Source organism: Gouania willdenowi, chromosome 6, assembly GCF_900634775.1.
Source record: "Gouania willdenowi chromosome 6, fGouWil2.1, whole genome shotgun sequence".
Classification (NCBI taxonomy): domain Eukaryota; kingdom Metazoa; phylum Chordata; class Actinopteri; order Blenniiformes; family Gobiesocidae; genus Gouania; species Gouania willdenowi.
In genome coordinates this window covers 7,479,178-7,499,240 of record NC_041049.1, presented here as the reverse complement: position 1 = coordinate 7,499,240, position 20,063 = coordinate 7,479,178, and the positions used below count along the sequence as shown (strand labels likewise).

Here is a 20,063-nt window from a genome sequence, read left to right as displayed (position 1 = left end):
TTGAGTCCGGTAGCCCGGCCTAAAAATCTCAACATAGTATACATTCGGGTATTTCTCGCGTACTCAATATTTTCATACTATCTAATGCAAACGAAGTACATATTCATTTTGACGTCAGACTTAGTATGAGTAGTACGTTAATATGCCATTTTGAACAAAGCCCGTTATCAGCTTCGTGATTCGGCTCCCTCCTGTTTTCACTCAGGTGTGCTTCATTTCCTAATTGTCCTCCATCACTATAAATAGGAGTGTTTGAACACTGTGTGCTTGTTGGTCTTCATCTCTCTGAATTGTCTCGTGATATTGCTTATCTCCCCTACCTTAGTTTGTTGTTTTTTCATTCCGTTTTGTACCGTCTTGGTTTTTACTTTTGTTTAAATGAACATAGACATGTTAATGGAACTTTCCACCTAAACACACCCCTTATAAAACTCTATTAAATCTAAAAAAATAATGGGTTTTTTTCAGCTTTTTTGACAGGGTTTCCCAAAAATTTCTTTCTGCTTTTCAGCCTTTGACTTTTATTAGATACTTGAGTTTATTATGCGAGGGTAAAGGACTTAGATTGATGTCACAAGATTTGAAACAGAAACCTCTCTGGCAGTTCAAACAGAAAAATTAAAGTTTAACCAGGTGCAAAACTGCCCAATAAAGCACCATTAGTAAAATAGGCTTTTAACCCATAACCTCCCTGTTAAATCAAGTAGAGAAGAACCAATCTAAAGGAAAATCAGATTGTGGTGTGTAACGAAGGACTCTCTTTGCACTACAAAAATGATGCCAACCATGAACAGTCTGCATTTTCATTCTACATGTATATTTATTTGGCACAAAGCCTGTTAATTGTGCCTTTTAAAGGCCCCACTTGTTACGGCTGGTACGCAGACTTCTGGGAGGCGAGATGGGGCTCAGCTGGTGTGAACTGTACCTCAGCTATAAGGTGTGTTTGTGCACAGCGGGCCATGTTAGGACACGCTGAGAGTCGACAAAATGAACTCAACGGGACTGTTGTTGGGTCTCTAAGCAGTTGGCATGGTGTCCTGTTTCTCTTCAACAGGCAGCTGAGGCTGGGGGAGCTTTGTCTGGCCGACCAGCATCTGACTGAAAAGATAATCCCCCAAAATCCACAAAAGATTACAGTGTGTAGCACTGGCTCACCGCTCTCTGTTGGGCATCCCCTCACTGTCATTGCCTTTGATTTATTGTATTTGTGTAAGGAAATGATTCACGCTTGACAGATATAATTTTGTGTAATCTCATCTATTCAGTCTGTATTGCTGACACCAGGTTATTAGCTATTATGGATGGTTGGATGTTTTTTAACAACACACATCGATCCTGAGGTAGGGCTGGGCGATATGGACCAAAATTTATATCTCAATATTTTTTCTCAAAATGGTGATATACGGTATAAATCTTGATAGTTTCAATTCCAATAAAGTTTGACAAAAAAGACATTTCAGGATTAAATTTGCTGATGTAAAATGCCACACAGGCTAAAATAACATCAAGGTGTTTTAAGACTGGTGAAAAATAAAAAAATAAATAAATTACTTGTGCGTGTATCACAAACATGCACAAAATGACAGCAAGAAATACACAAAATGACAGTACAACAACACAAAAATACTCATTAGGACAACAAAATACACAAAAGGAGAAAAAAGATGTACAATGGGACCACAAAAATACATAAAAGAACACAAAAAAACCCTGCAAAAACGTACAAATAAACAGAGAAATACATAAAAGGACACAAAAAGAGAAAAACTGCACAATGGGACAGCAGAAATACATAAAAGAATAAAAATAAACAAAAAGGACAACAAAAGGAGAAAAAACACACAATGGGGCAACAAAACTCCAAGAACAGCATACATACCAGAAAATATACAAAACGACTCAGAAAGACATCCAAATTTAGCAAAAAATACACAAAAGAACAACAAAAATACACATAAGGAGGAGAATACATAACAGGATTGCACAATATGTGCTACTTTTTGGCTTCTCTTCTCCTCTAAGGGACAGCATGTGTGAGTGAGTTATGTAGTATATACAGTACATTATATATATACATATCAATATAGGCAATATTGTAATTATATATTGCCAAAATAGAAAAATCGATATATATTGCCCAGACCTATCTCTGACATAATAAAGGTTACTTTCTACAGTTTACATTTTTCCTCATCCTTAAACCACAGCTGACATTTAACCCTTATGTAAACTCCAGTTATCCCATCATGTCTACCTTTATCTCCAGCTCTATCCTGCATTTCCTTTTCTATGTTTGAAAGGTATACGTCATTTTAACAGAATAGGCAGCTGATTAGAGAGCTGGAGGAAAAGATGAGATGAGATGCTTTGATAGAAGGAGTGTCATGATAAGCAGATGTTGATGATGTCTGTTTACAGGAAGAAAGAGATTAAACCTGATGACTGATAGTGAGGAGACATGGAGGGATGTTCCGAAACTAGGTTATTCAGTGTTTAATTTCTTTTCACAGACACTCTGATAAAGAAAGCAAAATATATATATAATGAAACAAAAAAAGGTGGATAGAAATGTTCATTAAACAGGGAATTCAGACCAGAATAAATCCTAGTAATGGGAATCAGCTTGTCTCTAAAGAAAAAATTGGATGCTTAATCCAGTGATGCACTCTATACCATGAACTAGAATCAAACATGGACTGTAGCTTCCTCTGAACGTGTTGTTGTTTTCTGTTTATCCATTAGCACTACTTATCTATGGTCATTTCATTTTAAAAAATCTAATATTTTGTACAAGGCCACATATGTATTATTTGTATATTTAATGACACTGTTTTACCAACATTCAACCATTTTAAATACATGTACTTTAATATGGTATTGGACCCACTTTTATCATTTGTTCTTATTGGAAAGCATTCTGTAAGACATTGGAGTGCTTTTGTGGGAATTTCTGCCCAATTATTTTGGAGAGCATTTATAGGGTTAAGCACCGATGATGGACGGAAAGGCCTGGCCCACAATCTCCATTCCAGTTTATTCCTAAAGTGGTCGATGGAGTTGGGGTCAGGGCTCCTTGACTTTCCTGATCCAGGCATGTTAGAATAAAACAAGTATTTCCCAGACTGTTTCCACAAAGATGGAAGTATGACATTGTCCAAAATGTCTGAATTAAATCATTACTGAAGATTTGGGGAGCAGGTTGCTTCTTGAATCATGAAAACACTCACCTTTTTTCTGTTGTCACCCTGGTCATATACGTATTTTGTCTTACAAATATAAAATTACACACATTTATAGATACATTCGTCTGGATCCATACACTGTTTACGGTTTAGCCACTATTGAGGTTTATTTGGAGGATTTCTCCTTCTGGAATTCACTGGTCATGCTGGATTTTACACTGGTTATTTTGTTCATTCTGGATTTTTAATGGTAATTCTGTCAAATATATCTGTTATTTAGTGTATGTTTGATAATTTGTTTCTGTTTTTGGAGTTATTTTGTGTATTTTTGCTTTTAATATGTGTTTTTGCTGTCCTTTTGTGTTTTTAGCCTTTGTTTAAAAAGTTTATGGAATACGAAGCTTCAAATGCAACTAAATCCACACATTTCTAAGCTCAAATAAATGGCAGGATTCTCAGGTTGCTTCTTGAATCAATAAAACACTCAGTCATCTATTTTGTCCTCCAAACATGAAATTACACACGTTTATAGTGAAATTTGTCAGGATTCATACAATTCTTTCCTTTTTTCAGGAACTCTTATGGTTTAGCCACAATTAAGATTTGTTTAGAAGTTTTCTCCTTCAGGATCTCACTGGTTGTTCTGTCATACTGGGTTTTTCACTGGTTTTGCAGTTCGTACAAGGATTTTAATGTTAATTCTGTCAATTTTAACTGAATTGATTTGTTTTTTTTGGGGGGGGGGGGGTAATTTTGAACTTATTTTGTGTATTTTTGTTTTTAATTTGTGTTTGTGTGTGTTTTTTTGGAGTGATTTTGTGTATTTTTCTGTCATTTTGTCTATTTTTGTTTTCAATCTGTGTGTTTTTGTTGTTTTTTGTATGTCTAGAGTAATTTTATGTACTATTCTGTCATTTTGTGTGTTTTTGGAGTAATTTTTGTGTGTGTTTTTAAGCGGTCGCAAAAAATTCAACTACCATCTGTTTACTTGTAAAGAATTATTAACTTTACAACAACAGTTTATAGAAAACTCAGAGGTTCTACCCATACTTCTAAAGGCTGTATTCTAATTAAAAGCTACAAATACAACGGTACTGCATAATGGCAATATGAGGAACAACGATGTCAAACTGACAGGAAGTACAAGGTGAAACCAAAGGATCTTCAAACACCTCGGGTTAAAGGTTAAAATCACTCAACTGAGAAACAAAGGACACAATTAAAGGCAAGGGAACCGTGTTCCCACGCTAGAATGTGTTTAGCTCACTTTTACAACCGTTTCCCTCCTTGCTACTGTGTTCATGGGTGTTTACTGTAGGAGGACCTCGCCCTGGCTTCAGTATGGAGCTGTTAATGAATAGCTATAAAACCCAAAGGTGAAACTTTTTACCATTCCTCTCTTTTGCAAAGCTACTGTTTTCCACCTTGCATAGTATTGGCTCTTTTCTTCAGTAAAATGTGTTTTTTCTAGACTTATAAAACTCTTTATATTGACATTGTTGTCCAAATACACACATTAAATGCATACATTACACACATAAAAAAGGAATTTGAATTAATTATGGTTTTAGTCTCAGGCTGCTGTGTAACTAACTCCATCTGTTGAAACAATGAGTGAGAGTGGGAGTTTCTGGGCCTGGTTCAGAGACATGTATTTTCAATGTGTCCATCCATAGTCCTATTGTAGAGTCACTATCAGGTCATAGGCTGACTGATGCATTCAGTGCAGGAGGTTTGGTGCAGGGGTGCATTAACATTTTACAGTTAAAAATCAATACTTGGTCAGCTCCACCTGATTAAGACCCATGTTTAAATTAAAACACAATACAGTTACAGCACACATTTGTCAAAAGTCTGTTTGTATAGCAGACTTACAGATGGCTGCCACCTCCGAGCCTGGTTCTGCTGGAGATTTCTTCCCATTAAAGGGGAGTTTTTGTTTCTTCCCACTGTAGCTGATGTGATGTGGATTTGTGGGCTTTTTTCTTAAGAATTTTATATTTTGATAAGCGCTGCTACGAGATGACTATTGTTGTAATTGGCACTATCTAAATAAAGTTGAATTGAACTGAATTAAATTCTGTAAATTCGGTAAATTCTGCCAACCAAACACCAACAAAGAAGAATCTACCGGAAGTGTTTGCAATATCGTGAACAGCGGTAGCCTAAAGTGTGGCTTCACTTTAGTAAAAATAGCAACTCAGCTCAGGGCAACACCTTTTAAAAGATTAGATCATGTACAGCAGGGTGTACAACAAACATGATAATTGTACATTATATACACGTTTATAGACATGTATATATATATACACAATATATATAATATACATTGTACACAATACATACATTGTACAACTGCTTCTTAAAAGAACAGAATCGGGAATCGTTAGGAATCGGAATTGAAACAAGGATTCAGAATCAGAACCAGAATTGTTCAAATTGAAACGATGCCAAACCCTAATCAGCACCTGAATTACAAGCGTGTATATTGCACAAGTGCCGCTTGAGTAGTCCTTAATGGCACAATGTTGGCCTTGAATAGTGACTTAAGGTGCTTTAAATACTAAAAACAACCCATGTAAATACAGCGCAGAAAGATAAGTTTGGTAACTGTGACCTTTGAGTCCAAAGTCTTGTGCATATGTCCTACTTTCTAACAGGCAACATACAGTAGAACACATCAAAAATAAACTACTTCATGGCAACACTTAAGAACTAAGAATGAAAGAAGTAAAGACGACTGCACAATGTATTGTTAATGGGTTAAATACAGTAAATAGATGTGATGCTTACATAAACATTTGCCAAGTCTCTGTGTGTGTGTGTGTGTGTCGGTGTGTGTGTGTGTGTGTGTGTGTGTGTGTGTGTGTGTGTGTGTGTGTGTGTGTGTGTGTGTGTGTACAGGCAGCCATTAATTTCCCCTCAGCCTGTGTTTCTCTGAGGGGTGAGGCGGTAAATGAGTGACGAACAGGAGAGAAACTCAGAGCAAGGTCCACTTCCTGTCTGCTGGGAAAGACAAACACTGGAGCAAAGAGGGGGAAACATTAAAGGAATGGGAGGCAGAAGAAACAGGAGGTGCACACGAGCAGGAATGTTCATATGTTTTCTCTCCGGCTCTAAAGGAGACTCATTAACACCAACAGGTCGGAAAAGAAATGACTGTATCAGAGCCTGAGGGGGGGGGTGTCACTCTAAAAGAGTTTTGTTGGAAAACATATCGTACACGTGTCAAACTCAAGGCCCGCGGCCAAATCCAGCCCTCTGGAGTATCCAATTCAGCCCGCAGGAGAAAGTAAAAAATTACAGAGAAAACATGAATCATTGCATAAATGATCAACAATATTTGCAGGGGTTCACAGTTTTCCAGGTGCTTTTATCCCAAGGTTGCATCATTTTTTTATGTTAAACAGTTGAAAACTGGTCACAAAATCTAAGAAATTTAAAGTGGAGGTCCTGTTGGGACTGATATCTGTCACTTATTGCTTGGATATGGTCAGTTTCTTACATATTTTGTATTTTATGTATACGTAGGAGTGCAAACTATGGCATAATAAAGTTAAAATTACTTGCATAAAATCTGTGGCCCACTTGAGATCAAACTGCTCCGTATTTGGCCCCTGAACTGAAATGTGTTTGACACTGCTGATCTAGTACTTTGTACTAAATGTGTATAAAGCAGACAACTCTTACTCCTCTTCGCTAGTGTCCCTATTTCTCCTGCTGGATGTTCAGGCTGGATAATTAAATTGACTGTTTATCGTGTTACGAAGTTACGGACAATTTGGAATAATTCTGATTGATGACTGGAATTAACGTCAAACTTTAAATTGCCTGTGTGTGCTCAGCCTGTTCTTTGGGATGTGAAGGGGTCAGATTTAGATAAAAAATACCATCTGGTTATTGTATTTCAAGCAGCATGTTGTTCATAATAGATCTGACACTAATTGAATTTGCTGCTTTTCTATTACGATGTGTTTGAAGGATCAACTGACTTAAATTAGGACGAGTAAGAATCAGGGCTGCATCTGTACCTACTGACCTACTTACTGGTGCTTTAGCCACCAGTACAAAGTTTGACTTTACTGGTGTATACGGACTCAGATTCAGGGGAACATGTCTACGTTTGTCTAGTATTACTACAAACAAGCAAGTTTAGTTTCCTTCATTAAAACAATAGCTCAACTTTAGATCGCTCTGAAGCTGAATAATAATGTTTTGTGACTAATTTGTGTGAGAAATGTCTTTTGAGTCATTTATATCAACTTTTAGCCAAAAACAAAAATTAGATCCTTTTATATGAGGGTGTCGCCATTTTGGAGATTTCAGCCAATCAGACTTCACATATCATGTTGACATCACATTATAATTTTAAATGTTTTAGTGCTTAGTTACATGTCATCCAATTATTTAAACATTGAGATGTTATTCCAAAGAAGACCGGGAACATTACTGTGGAAGGATTTTGACATTGCACGTAGCAGGAAAGGAGAACTTAGACCCTAATTGTTCATTCACGATAACAAAGTGGAAACACAATTTTTTCAGATTTTAAGAGAACATTAATTCTAGAATGTTTCACAATAAAAGACAGTGTTTCCTGCAAATCTGTGAGTTCAACACTGGCATGAAGCTAATTATTAGCACCCGCAGCATATTGGGTTTTTATCACTAGCATTCATCTTGCAGACAAGGTTATCCTCAATAAATCTCAGTGGTTTAGGAAGCATGAGAAGTGTGTGAATCAGGATTTCAGCTGCAATAAAATAAATGAAAATGAGCTTTATGTCAAACAATTTCCGCATAAAATCTAACATTTTACCTGATGTTGTGATAATTTAAATTTTGATTATGATCAGACATGTTCAAACCAGCCTCAGTAGATTTACCAGCATCGCGACACACCCGATTCCAACTACATACACATAAAATGTTGTGTTTTTATGCAGCAGCAGCAGCCGCTGCCGCAGGCCCACAGCTCTGTTTTACGCACTATTGGACTGTTTGTTCATGGTTGGTTGGAAATGTGCTGAGCTAATCCTCTTGCAGCTCAGACTGAACCACATCACTGTGGAGGAGCCTGAACATGAGATGTAGAGTGATTTAATGCAGATGTTTGAGATGTTGACCATGTCAGTAGTCGTATTTAAAGACGAGCATAGACAGAAAAAGAGGCTATTTTAGGAACACAACTTTTTAATAAATTGAAAGATTTTAAGTGTTCAAACAACATTGAAAGTTTTTTTTATGTCCATTTGAGGCGTAAAACTATGGAACAGAACTTTAAAACACTCCTTAAAACCCACCTTTTCAAACTAGCTTTTCCTAAACCTTTCTTATATTTTTATTGATATTTCTTTATTTTTCTGTCTTCTGTAAAGTGGCTTTGAGTCCCAGAGACAGCACTATATAAAACTGATGTAGTATATTATTATTATATCATTGTTCTTGTACGAGTTTTTTATTTTTTTTCTTCCGCATCTCTTATGTCCTGGAACTCCTACTATGCTATTAATGCAGCACTAATGATACATATGTCATCTCATAGGGGCAATGTCAAGGATGTGCAGTCAACCTTTTTTGGAGCCATAATGTCAAGGTCAAGGTCAATGTCGCATCAACAAAGTGAGACCTCAACGCTTTCAGGTCGACAAAGCTCAGCCAAGACAACAAAAAACTTTTTCCCCTATAACTTGGCCACAAATTGAGATACAGTGCTCAGACTGGTACCATTGAACAACATTTCCTTTCAATGTGTGACCTTGACCTTTGCTCAAGGTCCTATTTTAAGGTCAAGGTCCGTATTCTGTTTTTCCTGCATTATAATTTTCAATTTCAATTGTCAACAAATTCAGATACTGGTTGTCATTTTTGCCGTATTTTTAAATTTTCCATTGCCAAATATTCATCTTGCAAATACAGGTCTTGCCAAGTTATTATTATTATTATTATAGAATGAGTGTGGAGTTAAAAAATAAGCAATAAAGAAATGATTTTCTTCACAAAGTACAGGAGGAAGCGCTTTACTAATCACCAGTTGTTGTTTTTTCTGTTTTGAGTAATACCAATTAGCTATGTACTATTTGTGAATATGTAGATTGTTTGTATGATGGTATATGGGTAATTCCTTATATTGTAAAATCAGTAGTGAATAAAGGGGTAGAATTAAATAAGTTTACCTTTCTTCCTACTCCTTTTCATACATGTAAATTGAGATGTTTAAGTGTTTATGGATTATAACAATGGCCTATTTCTAATTCATCCTCTTTATTATTTTTAAAACTATTATTCTGTTATCATTTTACATGTTTGAAATAAACCAATCAATAAATCGACATTTCTTTACTTTAAAGGTGAAGCTGCAATCCGTCAATTTGCTCTTTATTGATAAAAAATCATTTGAATAGCCTTGAAAATGAGATCATTTTAAAATATTTACTGAAAAAATGTGACTTTACTTCTCATCTCATAATCTGGAATCAACAAAGCAGCATCATTCAAATGTTTGTGTGAGGCTTCTCTGTGCCTGCCTGTGGCTGTAACCGAGATGGGAAATAAACTGCAACACACACACACACACACTCACACACACACAAACACACAAATGCAGATATGGAAAGTTGCAACACAGCCTGGTGAAGTCAGAACATTAACATAAACCAGACCTATGACAAACCACGCTGTAATTTTCTAGGGAGTAGAGATGTGCACAAGCACTCACCAACATACATCATGCACGGTGAAAGATGCTTTTAGGCAGTCAGGGTGCGAGAGTTTGTGCATTCATCTCACAAAAAAATAGGAAAAAACCCAAGAAACATTGATAGTAAATATAAACCGGTATAATAATTAACGTTTAACTAATTTCTAAACACTAAATGCAAAGATTAGGCCTTTGGACCAGCTGTGTCAAACTCATGGCCCAGGGGCCAAATCCGGCCCTTTGGAGCATCCAATTCGGCCCGCAGGAGAAAGTAAAAATGACAACGAAAACACAAATCATTGTGTAAACGACACTCAACAATATATGTAGGGGTTCACAGTTTTCCCGGTACTTATATCGCATGATTGCAGTCATTTTTAATGTTAAACAGTTGGGAATAAAACTCTAAATTCTTACAAAATCCTTAAATTTTCCTGCAAATTTTTACATATTTCCCTTAAATAAATTGGTCTCAAAATCTAAAACAATTCAAATTGAAGATTGTGTTGTTGGGACTGATATATATATCACTTATTGCTTGTTTTGTATTTTATGTATACATAGAAATGCAAACTTTGGCACAATAATGTTGAAATTACTCGTTATTTTGCTTAATATCTGTGGCCCGCTTGAGATCAAACTGCCCCGTATTTGGCCCCTGAACGAAATGTAGTTTGACACCCCTGCTTTAGACCGTCTGAAGTTCTTCAACAAACAGTTAATAACATCCAGCATGTTTCAAACCTTCTCAAAAGTCATACAAACTGTCATACAAACAATACTAAAGTGTAAACCACAAGTTATATATGATAAATCACTGGCAGATACTGAAACAAACCACTTTTGTCATTTGCATATTTGTTGTTTTTCTTTCTGTTGTTCTTGTTGTTGTTTTTCTACTTTTTGCACTGTAATCCGATGCTGGTATTTATTTTTGTTCTTACTCTGCTCTTATATTTTGTTCCTGCAAATGTGAATTTCCCCTCTGGGGATAAATAAAGTTGTATTCTATTCTATTCACATAAATGTTGGTGTACAGCGCTCTCTTGCGGCTATACGTAGTATTACATGTAAAGTTTTAGAGTTGCTCTCAAAGCTATTTTATACAGAAAAGTTAGATATTGTCAATTTTGGGACAAGAAGGAAAATCAGTGAAAAAAAATAATAATGATAACCAACATAAAAAATAATTATCTTATGAGTTTCTTTGGGAATATTTACAGATAAATAAATAAAGCCCTTTTATTTTATCAATACATACTAGAAACACACATTAAGAAAACAACATTTTTCAGGTACAAAGGTGGAATTTTGAAATAATAAAAGCAAGGGAAGCACATTATGATGATAGCAATTTGACAAATGATCGGAACTGAATGTTTTACACACTAAGATAGAAAAAAATGGCACCAAAAGGGAAAAACTGACACATGTTTCAGGCTTGAGAGAAACTAAAAAAACATTTTAGGACAAATCTAATAGTCATTAAAATCAATAAATCACTTAAAATGTTACAGCAAATGTCAAGAATTGTACAATTATTGTGAATCCACTGTGTGGACGTGGTTTTGATAGGATAGAAAGGAGGATAGAAGACATCATGTGAGACATGAGATGCTAACTCACCTGCAGTGGTGTGTTGTTGTTGTTGATCTGGTCCTGATGGACAGGAGATGCTGCAGGATGACAGTCCAGTGACACTTGGTCCCTGCACGCTGCGTGACACGTGTACTTACAACCTGCAGAGAAACACATCCTCTCATCAGTCTCTGATCTTAAGACAGAAATTTAAAAAAAAAGCCAAAACAAGACACACAAGGTCAAAGCAAATAATCCTCTGAGAAATGCAAATATCAACATGCAAATTCACACGTCAACCAGATATGAAAGGGAGGGACGAGCTGTGGCGCATAATCTCATTTATATTTACATACAAACTAAAGTGTGTCTTCTTATAAAAATAACTACAAACTTTGTCCTGTGTCTGTCCTCATGTTTTAGCAGCACATGAGGACAAAGTTGCCTCTTAAGTTGTTCTCTCTCAGATTCACTAAATAAACCACACCATACATGGAGAAACTGGTGGCCCGAGGGCAGCTCTGTCATACAACCCCCACATAACACACAAAATAATAACAAAATGACTCATAATGCACATAATGATACTAAAAATATACAAAACAACAACAAAAATACACAAAACAACAAAAAATACATAAAATGACTCAAAAACACACAAGATGACTTCAAAAAAAACAAAACGACTCTAAAATCATACAAAACAAATACACAAAACAACCCCAAAAACAACAAAAATACACAAAAACACACAAGATGACTTCAAAAAAAACCAAACGACTCTAAAATCATACAAAAAAATACAAAACAACCCCAAAAACAACAAAAATACACAAAAACACACAAAATAACAGTAAAAACCCGCAAAACCACAATAAAAATACACAAAACAACTAAAAACACACACAAAAACCAACAAAAGTACACAAAATGACTCATAATTAGGGATAGACTGATATGGATTTTTTAGGGCCGATACCAATACAGATTTTTTTTCCATCAGCCTCAGCCAATGACCGATACAGACTGCTGATTTTCTTGAGCCAATATTACTTTTGCTTCCTCAATTTACATCATAAAAATTACACAATGATGAAAACAAATGGTACGAGTCTCAATTTTTTAAAAAAGGAACATTTATTGAAATTAACAATGGTGAGGTAGAATGACAATAAGTAAAAAATATCAAACAAATATTAAAAACAGATGATGTAGAACAAGAACAAGTTAAAAATATTTCTGCTCTCTGTAAATAATGCGGATTGACGAACACAGCAGCCCGCATCGACTGATGGCGATACACGTAAAAAACGCAAAAATCGGCCGATGTGTCAGTCTATCACTACTCATAATACACAAAATGACTCTAAAAATATACAAAAGAAGAAAAAAAAATGCACAAAATTACACTAAAAACACTGCAAGATGACTCCAAAAAACAAAATAACTCTAAAAACACACAAAACAAAAATACACAAAATGACTCTAAAAACAAACAAAATGATAAAAAAAAAGTACACCAAAGGACAAACACACACAGGCAAATAATAGAAAAATATACAAAATGGCAGAAAAAACAGACTTTCCTGTATTGACACTTAGATCGGTCTTTATTCTAAATGCTGATATGAATGTTGATCACGTGGCCCTTGGATCAGACAATCACAGTTTTGTGGCTCCGCTTTAGCTTTTCCATCATCTCTGCACTAAACTTTTAAAGCTGCTCAAACTCAGCCGGGAACAGACGGACACTATCAACACGGATATGCCACTTGGACGGTAGTTTTCCTTTGTCGTGTGAAAAACTTGCGATTTGCAAAATAAACAAGTTGGTCTGGTTTCAAAGATAAAATATTTGTTTCATATTCAGCAGCCTCCTCATACTGCATCGAAACAAAGATTTCACTCAAAACACTTTTCGATAGTCATCTATCGTTGGTTTCACTGAGTTTCTTCCTCAACAATGTGAGGAAGTCTTCCTACTTTCACCCTATGACTTGATAAAATTGTGACACTTTTATTAAAACAACAACACAGCGACAGCTGCAGAGCTCAAAACAAACACCTCAGGTTTGTTTTAGTGTAATTTATTCTTGAATGAATTAAATAAGTAAACAGAGGAGGAGAAAAACAAGACAAAAACACAAAGAAACCACTAAAGGACACATTGTCTATTCCTTGAATTGTATATAAACCTTTTTATTCAACACTATTTAGTACATTAGTGCACATCATGATGAAAACAGAGGACCTGCAACACTTTTATTTGTTGCTTTAGTGACACATACAAAAAAAAGTACTTTAACTGCACGCAGGAACGTGTGTATATGTGTGCGTGCGTGTGTGTGTGTGTGTTAGGTCCTACCTGTCGACCCCTTTTTCATGTGCTGCCCGATTTTATCCGACAGTTTGCAAATCGCTGCTCCCATCTCCCATCTTCATCTTATTCTCTCACACACATACACACACACACACACAGTTATCATAACCACACACACACACACTGGTGTCTTTTCCCTAAAGTGATTTCAGCAGCTCTGCTCAGACTAGAGACGCTGATGTGCTGCCATCAGAGTTGTTGTGCTGAGTGAGTGATTTAACAGTCAAATAGATGCCACACACACCCACACCCACACACACACACACACAGGAGGGTGGTGTAGAAGGATTGCTGACTCAGTCAACCACAGTGACTCTCTACTCTCATCCATGTAACTCTAACAGCTCTGTAGCTACAGATTGTTGGAACAAGCCTGAGTCCGTCTGTCCAGCTTCCCATTCTTCCTTTATTCATCATCCAACTAAATCCCATCTGACAATGAGCTTGACCCACAGAGAAAAAAATACACATTCCCAGTCCTCCATTCATGCCTCCACTCAGCCATCTACCCATTCACCTAAAAATACATCAAAAAACAAACGTAGAAGGATGAAAACTATAATAAAAATGACTTTTGTTGCACAGTTCATCCACTTTTTCAGTGGTTACCAGCAGAAGATGAACTATTATAGAAAGATTATAGTTCCTGCGCAGCAATGGGCAGGGTCAGGCAATTTTAGGTAAAACAAGACAGCAGCCGTTAGCATTAAAAGACAGATTCTGTATTTGTGCTCTCTGATGAGAGCACAAATACATCAGGATGGTGCGGTCAGGCGTGGCGGGGCGGTAGGTCTCTGGGGGGCGTGATGGGGTGTTGCTGGGTGCTCTCTTCGCGGGGTCTCTCCGGGCGGCCTGGCAGGGCATGGAGGTGCTTCTTTCGCTTAGGGTGTGGCTTTGTGCTTGTCTCGTCTACTGGTTGCCTTGGGGGCGCTCCCCTCAGTGTGTGGCCAGGCCGCCCCGGTTTGGGAGATGGGCGCCCTTGGCTGGGGGCTGCTGTACCGCACCAGATGTGTGCCGTTGGTGTGCCTCCTTCCTGCGGTGGTGGCCGTCGGTCGCTCGCGCACCAATGGAGGGCGTTGCCCCATGACTTGCGCTGTCCGGTGGGTGGTGAGGCCTGGGCTGCTGTCCTTACGCCGTCTGGGGCTGTGCGGCCCTGCTGGATTGTGGCCGATTTGTGGGCTGGGGTGGGGGGCCTCTCCCCGGGGAGTTCCCTGTCCCGGGGGGGTGCTCTTGGAGTCCGGCGGGCTTGGCCTGCTAGCTGGGTTAGTCCTGGCAGGGGTCTTCCGGGGCGGGCCAGGTGAGCCGCGCCCTTGCATGCCTGCGGGTGCGGTGCGGGGTGACCCCTGCTTGGGCGGTGCCCTGCGAGGCCAGGGTCTGCGGCTCTGCCGCCTCAGGGCGTCGCGCACCACATGCCAGTGTGGGGGGAGGGGCCTGACTTAAGCAATAACTAAGGCTCATCGCGCAGGCGGCGATAACAGGTGATCTGGGGCGCTCTGGGGCGCTCTGTTAACATCAGGAGTGGAGAGTACAGTGATTATCTTCATCATCCGTCAGTGGTCATCCTCTCATTATTGCTGCCTTCTCTTCTTTTCATCCACTCGGCTGTTTCAGGGATAAAAGCTTTTCACTGAAGCTACAAATCGATTGCACTCAATCAGTCCGGATACACACACACACACACACACACACACACACACACACACACACACACACACACACACACACATACACACTAAGTCTGAAGTCAAAATGAGTATGTAGGGCATTCACATTAGATAGTATAAAAAGATAGAGTACCTAAGAAATACCCAGATGTATACCATATCAAGACATTTTTTAAGTATGCACAGTGGGCACACAAGTCATACTCAACCTACCCATGATGCATTGCGAGTGGAACGTAAAATCGTCCTGTCTTCCATTAGTTTTTTAACGCTTTTTAAAATAGGAATCTTGTTTTGAAAGCAAGGGAACATAGTCGTGTGATATATTGTTTCAAATGTAATTCACCGTAGATTACGATTATGCCGCGCACAATTCGATTAGGGGCCCGGGGGCCCACAGCCCTTTGTTCGGCATATTCCATTAAAGTTTTTTTTTTCATTTATTTGTGAGCCAAATATTGCCACAGTTGGTGGCACCAAATCATTGACACATACCAATATATGAATGGGGGCCATTATTACGTATGAGCCACGGGGTTGCCTGGGAGCCCCATTTTTTTACTCGGTGGAACGAAGTCATTTGACTGAATTCTCAGGAACGTAGTACGTGGAGACGTACTGCAGGCCTGGCTGTAGTTCATCCGAACTTGTTCTTTAAGTATGCAGGGTGGACACACTAGTCATACTCAACCGCCCCATGATGCATTGCGAGCGGAACGTAAAATAATCTTGGGACCGTCTTCAAGCTAAAAATCAAACATCACCTTTTCAAAACAAAAGCATCTCTTCTTGTCCTCCATTAGTTTTTTTAACACTTTTGTAAATAGGACTCTTGTGTTGAATGAACCGTAAGTTTGTCAGTAGCACAATGGCCGAAAATTCTGAATGTCAGAATTAAATGTGAGTTTTTGGATCAAATGAGCACATGTTGATATTCTACTTGGTCACTTTCTCACTTAAAATGCTTTCAGAACTTTCAAAGGTGGAGAATCAACAGATATTTAGCCTCAGTGTGATTCAGGTTTTTGTCGTTGTAGGTTGGAAATACATCTTGGAAAACTTGGAAGTATACTTCAGTGGGAACACTCATCATCCTAATCATATTAACCCCTACTATATACTGTATGTTAGTATGCCATTTCGTAAGAACGAAACAAAAATACTTCTTATGGAAACATTTCCACTTCGGTGCCGCCTTGGCATCCTTCTATGAGAAGCTAATGTGAGAAAAGTTTCTAAAATTCAAGTTACATGACCATTTGTCAAGAAACCAAGTGTTTATGATTATTATTATGAGTCCAACAATTTTTCAAGCAACAATTTCAACCTTCAACATTTATTACTTCCACCAAGAAGGTAATACTTTTATTGTCATTGATTTGTTTGTCTGTTAGTAGGATTACGTTAAAGGTACTTGACAGATTTATACATTTGTTTTAAGGAAAGATAGACCTTACGCCATGGAAGATTCCATTACATTATGGAGGGGATCCAGATCAATATATTGATTCTGTGACCAATCTTTATCAAATTTGATGCATTTATGTCAGGTTGGTTCTTAATTTAACCCACTGAGTTTCATCTGCATTGCATTTTATTGGAATTTTTCTAGAAAATGAGGGTGCCAAAATATTTGAACCTGTACTGTATTGTTACTAATGGGACTAGAACTGCCAATATTTGGAAAAGAGGATATTGGGTTTGCTTTAGTCATTACTATGATGATGGTAGAGGAGTCGTTCTCTGTGGCTGCTGCTGTAAAACTCTTTGGGAATACTGGGTCTGATCCACATGGGGCTGTGACTGCAGCTTTACAGCATTAGGATGTATGTGATGTGAGTTGAACCCTCATCGTTGCCCTCTGGAGTCTGCACAAACCGACCCAATTCTCACCGTGGTGCTAAAAACTAGTCACGCACACACACATTATAGGAACCTGACGTCTGAGCATTTCTGACCTTTGACCTCTGAGTTTCACAATAAGAGCAAGCAAAGTGGAAATCAAACAGAATAGAAGAGGATGAGCTCTCTGTGATTAGCAGGAATCTTTAGCTGCCAATAGTTCTACAGGAGACAAAGAGACAACAGGTGTGTGTGTGTGTGTGTGTGTGTGTGTGTGTGTGTGTGTGTGTGTGTTCAACAATAACACACTAGCCATCTGCTGACTTCTGTCTCCTTTCCTCCAGCTCATGCCCAGTTTCAGGTGCTTTTATTGTGTAATCGAACCGTGAGTGAAGCAGCTGCAGGTTTTCAATTACACAAAGGCGGCATCAAAACAACACACGACATTTGTTCATACATGTAGGTTTTTTCTCTATTCCACATTAAAAGTGTGGGTCTAAATGGAAATATTTTAAGGGGAAAGTTTGAAATCGTTCCAAACTCACCAGATTCTCTCCACAGCAGCCCCACCTCCAGACGACGGGAGCGCTGCATCACTTTAGGAAAGCCGTAAAAAAACCTCGACATCCGCCGAAAAGTTTTACTAAAATTCTTGGAAAATCCCATCACACACACACAGACACACGGACACACACATACATAGAAACACAGCTCTCCGTCACACACACACACACACACACACTTAAGTCAAAGTTTTTCTATCCAAAGAAGTGGCCATGGTCTCATCATCCCTCTCTGCCCTCCATCATGTGTCTGTCTGAGCCTTGGTTTGTGTGTGTGGATCCCTCCCATCACTGACACACACACACACACACACACACACTGTTGGTGTGTCGTTCTCCAGCTCACGCAGAGTGTGTTTTTTGGAGCCAAACTGTCACAAAGACTGAACAAATAAATGGATGGCAGCTGATGCAGCACACACACACACACACACACACACACACACACACACACACACACACACACAGTATTTCTCACACTGGTACAAAATGAGTTTCTATGATGTGAACTCACTCACTGTCTGTGTCTCTTTTTGTTTTGTTACCTCGTCTTGTTTCTTTTAACGTCTCAAATCAGTTTTTCTGAGCTCAACATAAAAAAATCTAATTTTCAACATAAATCATACCTTCTTCTTAAATTTTATTGAAAACTTGCTTTTAAACTTGCCTTTTTATAAAAACTGTTTTAACTTTGCCTGAAAAAGTCCCCAAACCCTTTTTTTTTTTTTTTAAAGCATTTAAAAACCTTGTTTTCCTTTTTTTTTTTGTGTATCAATAATAAATACCTTCTTGTTTAAGTTTTATTTTATGTTTCTTCTTCTTCTTTTAATGTATATATATTCTCTTCTTCTTTTTTGTTTTTTTTTTTGCCAAAATTTAAAAAACCTCTCTGGCTTTCAATATTCCAAAGAAACAAAATGTGCTGTCAAATCAAATGTTTTACATTTTTTGTGTATTATTAATAAACAGCTTGTTGTTTTAGTTTTATTTTATGATTCTTCTTTTTAATGTGCATGCATATATTTTTTTCTTCTTTTTTATTTATTTTTTGCTAAATTTTAAAAGCCTCTCCTTTTCTAAATCTGTGATTTTAAATTCAGATTTCCAAAATATCCCTCAAACCATCCTCTGAATTTTAAACTGTAACTTCAACGTTTTATTTTTTTTCAAAATTCAAAAAAACGATGCTGTTGACCTGAAAATTATTACCATTACCTTCATTTTTTTTTTTTTTTTTTTTTTTTAATAACATCCCAACAAACAAAACTATAACCCTTTTCTCAACAATCCACAGTAAAGCCACAGGGTATAAAATGAAGTATTTATAATAACCATTAGAACAACAAAGGACAGACTGACTCTAAGTATCAACAGTGTTTGTTCAGAAACATTAAACCACAGCAGACAGAGATCCTTCACTCTCTCTATTCAGGTTCATGTTACTGAAGAAAGAAGAATCTACGCTGTAGCTGATTGTATGCTAGCTCGTTATCAGGCTGTCCGCAGCATCTAAAACATGCAGGACAGGGGCTCTCTAGGACCGTACTTGGACTTTTATGACAGGGAATGTGTTGGATGGTCGGCACAACGCCCAGCCAGAGTGTTTCACATCCTTATGCAGAGCCGTTTCTGGCTATATGCAGACAATGCAGTCGTATAGGACTCAATAACTTGCAACCCGGTGTCATGTACTGAGTGTGCATCGTACTGAGATTGTATATGCGCATATATGCGCATGCGTGCACATGCGCACTACCGGAAAATGAATTTTTGCTAAAAAAAAAATAATAATTCATTGTGCTTTATTTGTTTATTGGATTATGTTAGGGTTAGGGTTATAATCTCAGTACGGCGGTAAACTCAGACCGTGACACCGGTCTCACCAGGGGCCTGCCAAAATAAAAGCACAACAACAAAAGTAACCAAAATGACTCATAATACACAAAATGACTGTAAAAACACATAAAATTATACTAAAAACATACAAAAGAACAACAAAAATACACAAAACGATTCCAAAAACACACACAATAACTAAAACAACACAAGAAAATGACAAAAAACCGAAGAACAAAAACACACAAAACGACTCTACATTTTTAGTCAACAAAATTAACACTGACGCGGACTAAATGGACACGTATCTAATTT

At 37.7% G+C, this 20,063-nt stretch overlaps 1 protein-coding gene across 1 annotated transcript in view; it reads right to left on the bottom strand.

The window, feature by feature from the left end:
- rassf3 (Ras association domain family member 3) overlaps positions 1-20,063 on the bottom strand; it is a 74,308-nt gene that overhangs the window by 50,405 nt on the left and 3,840 nt on the right. Inside the window, exon 2 of the mRNA XM_028449929.1 lies at positions 11,512-11,624. Coding sequence (XP_028305730.1) covers positions 11,512-11,624 — 113 coding nt within the window. The remainder of the gene's footprint in view (positions 1-11,511; positions 11,625-20,063) is intronic.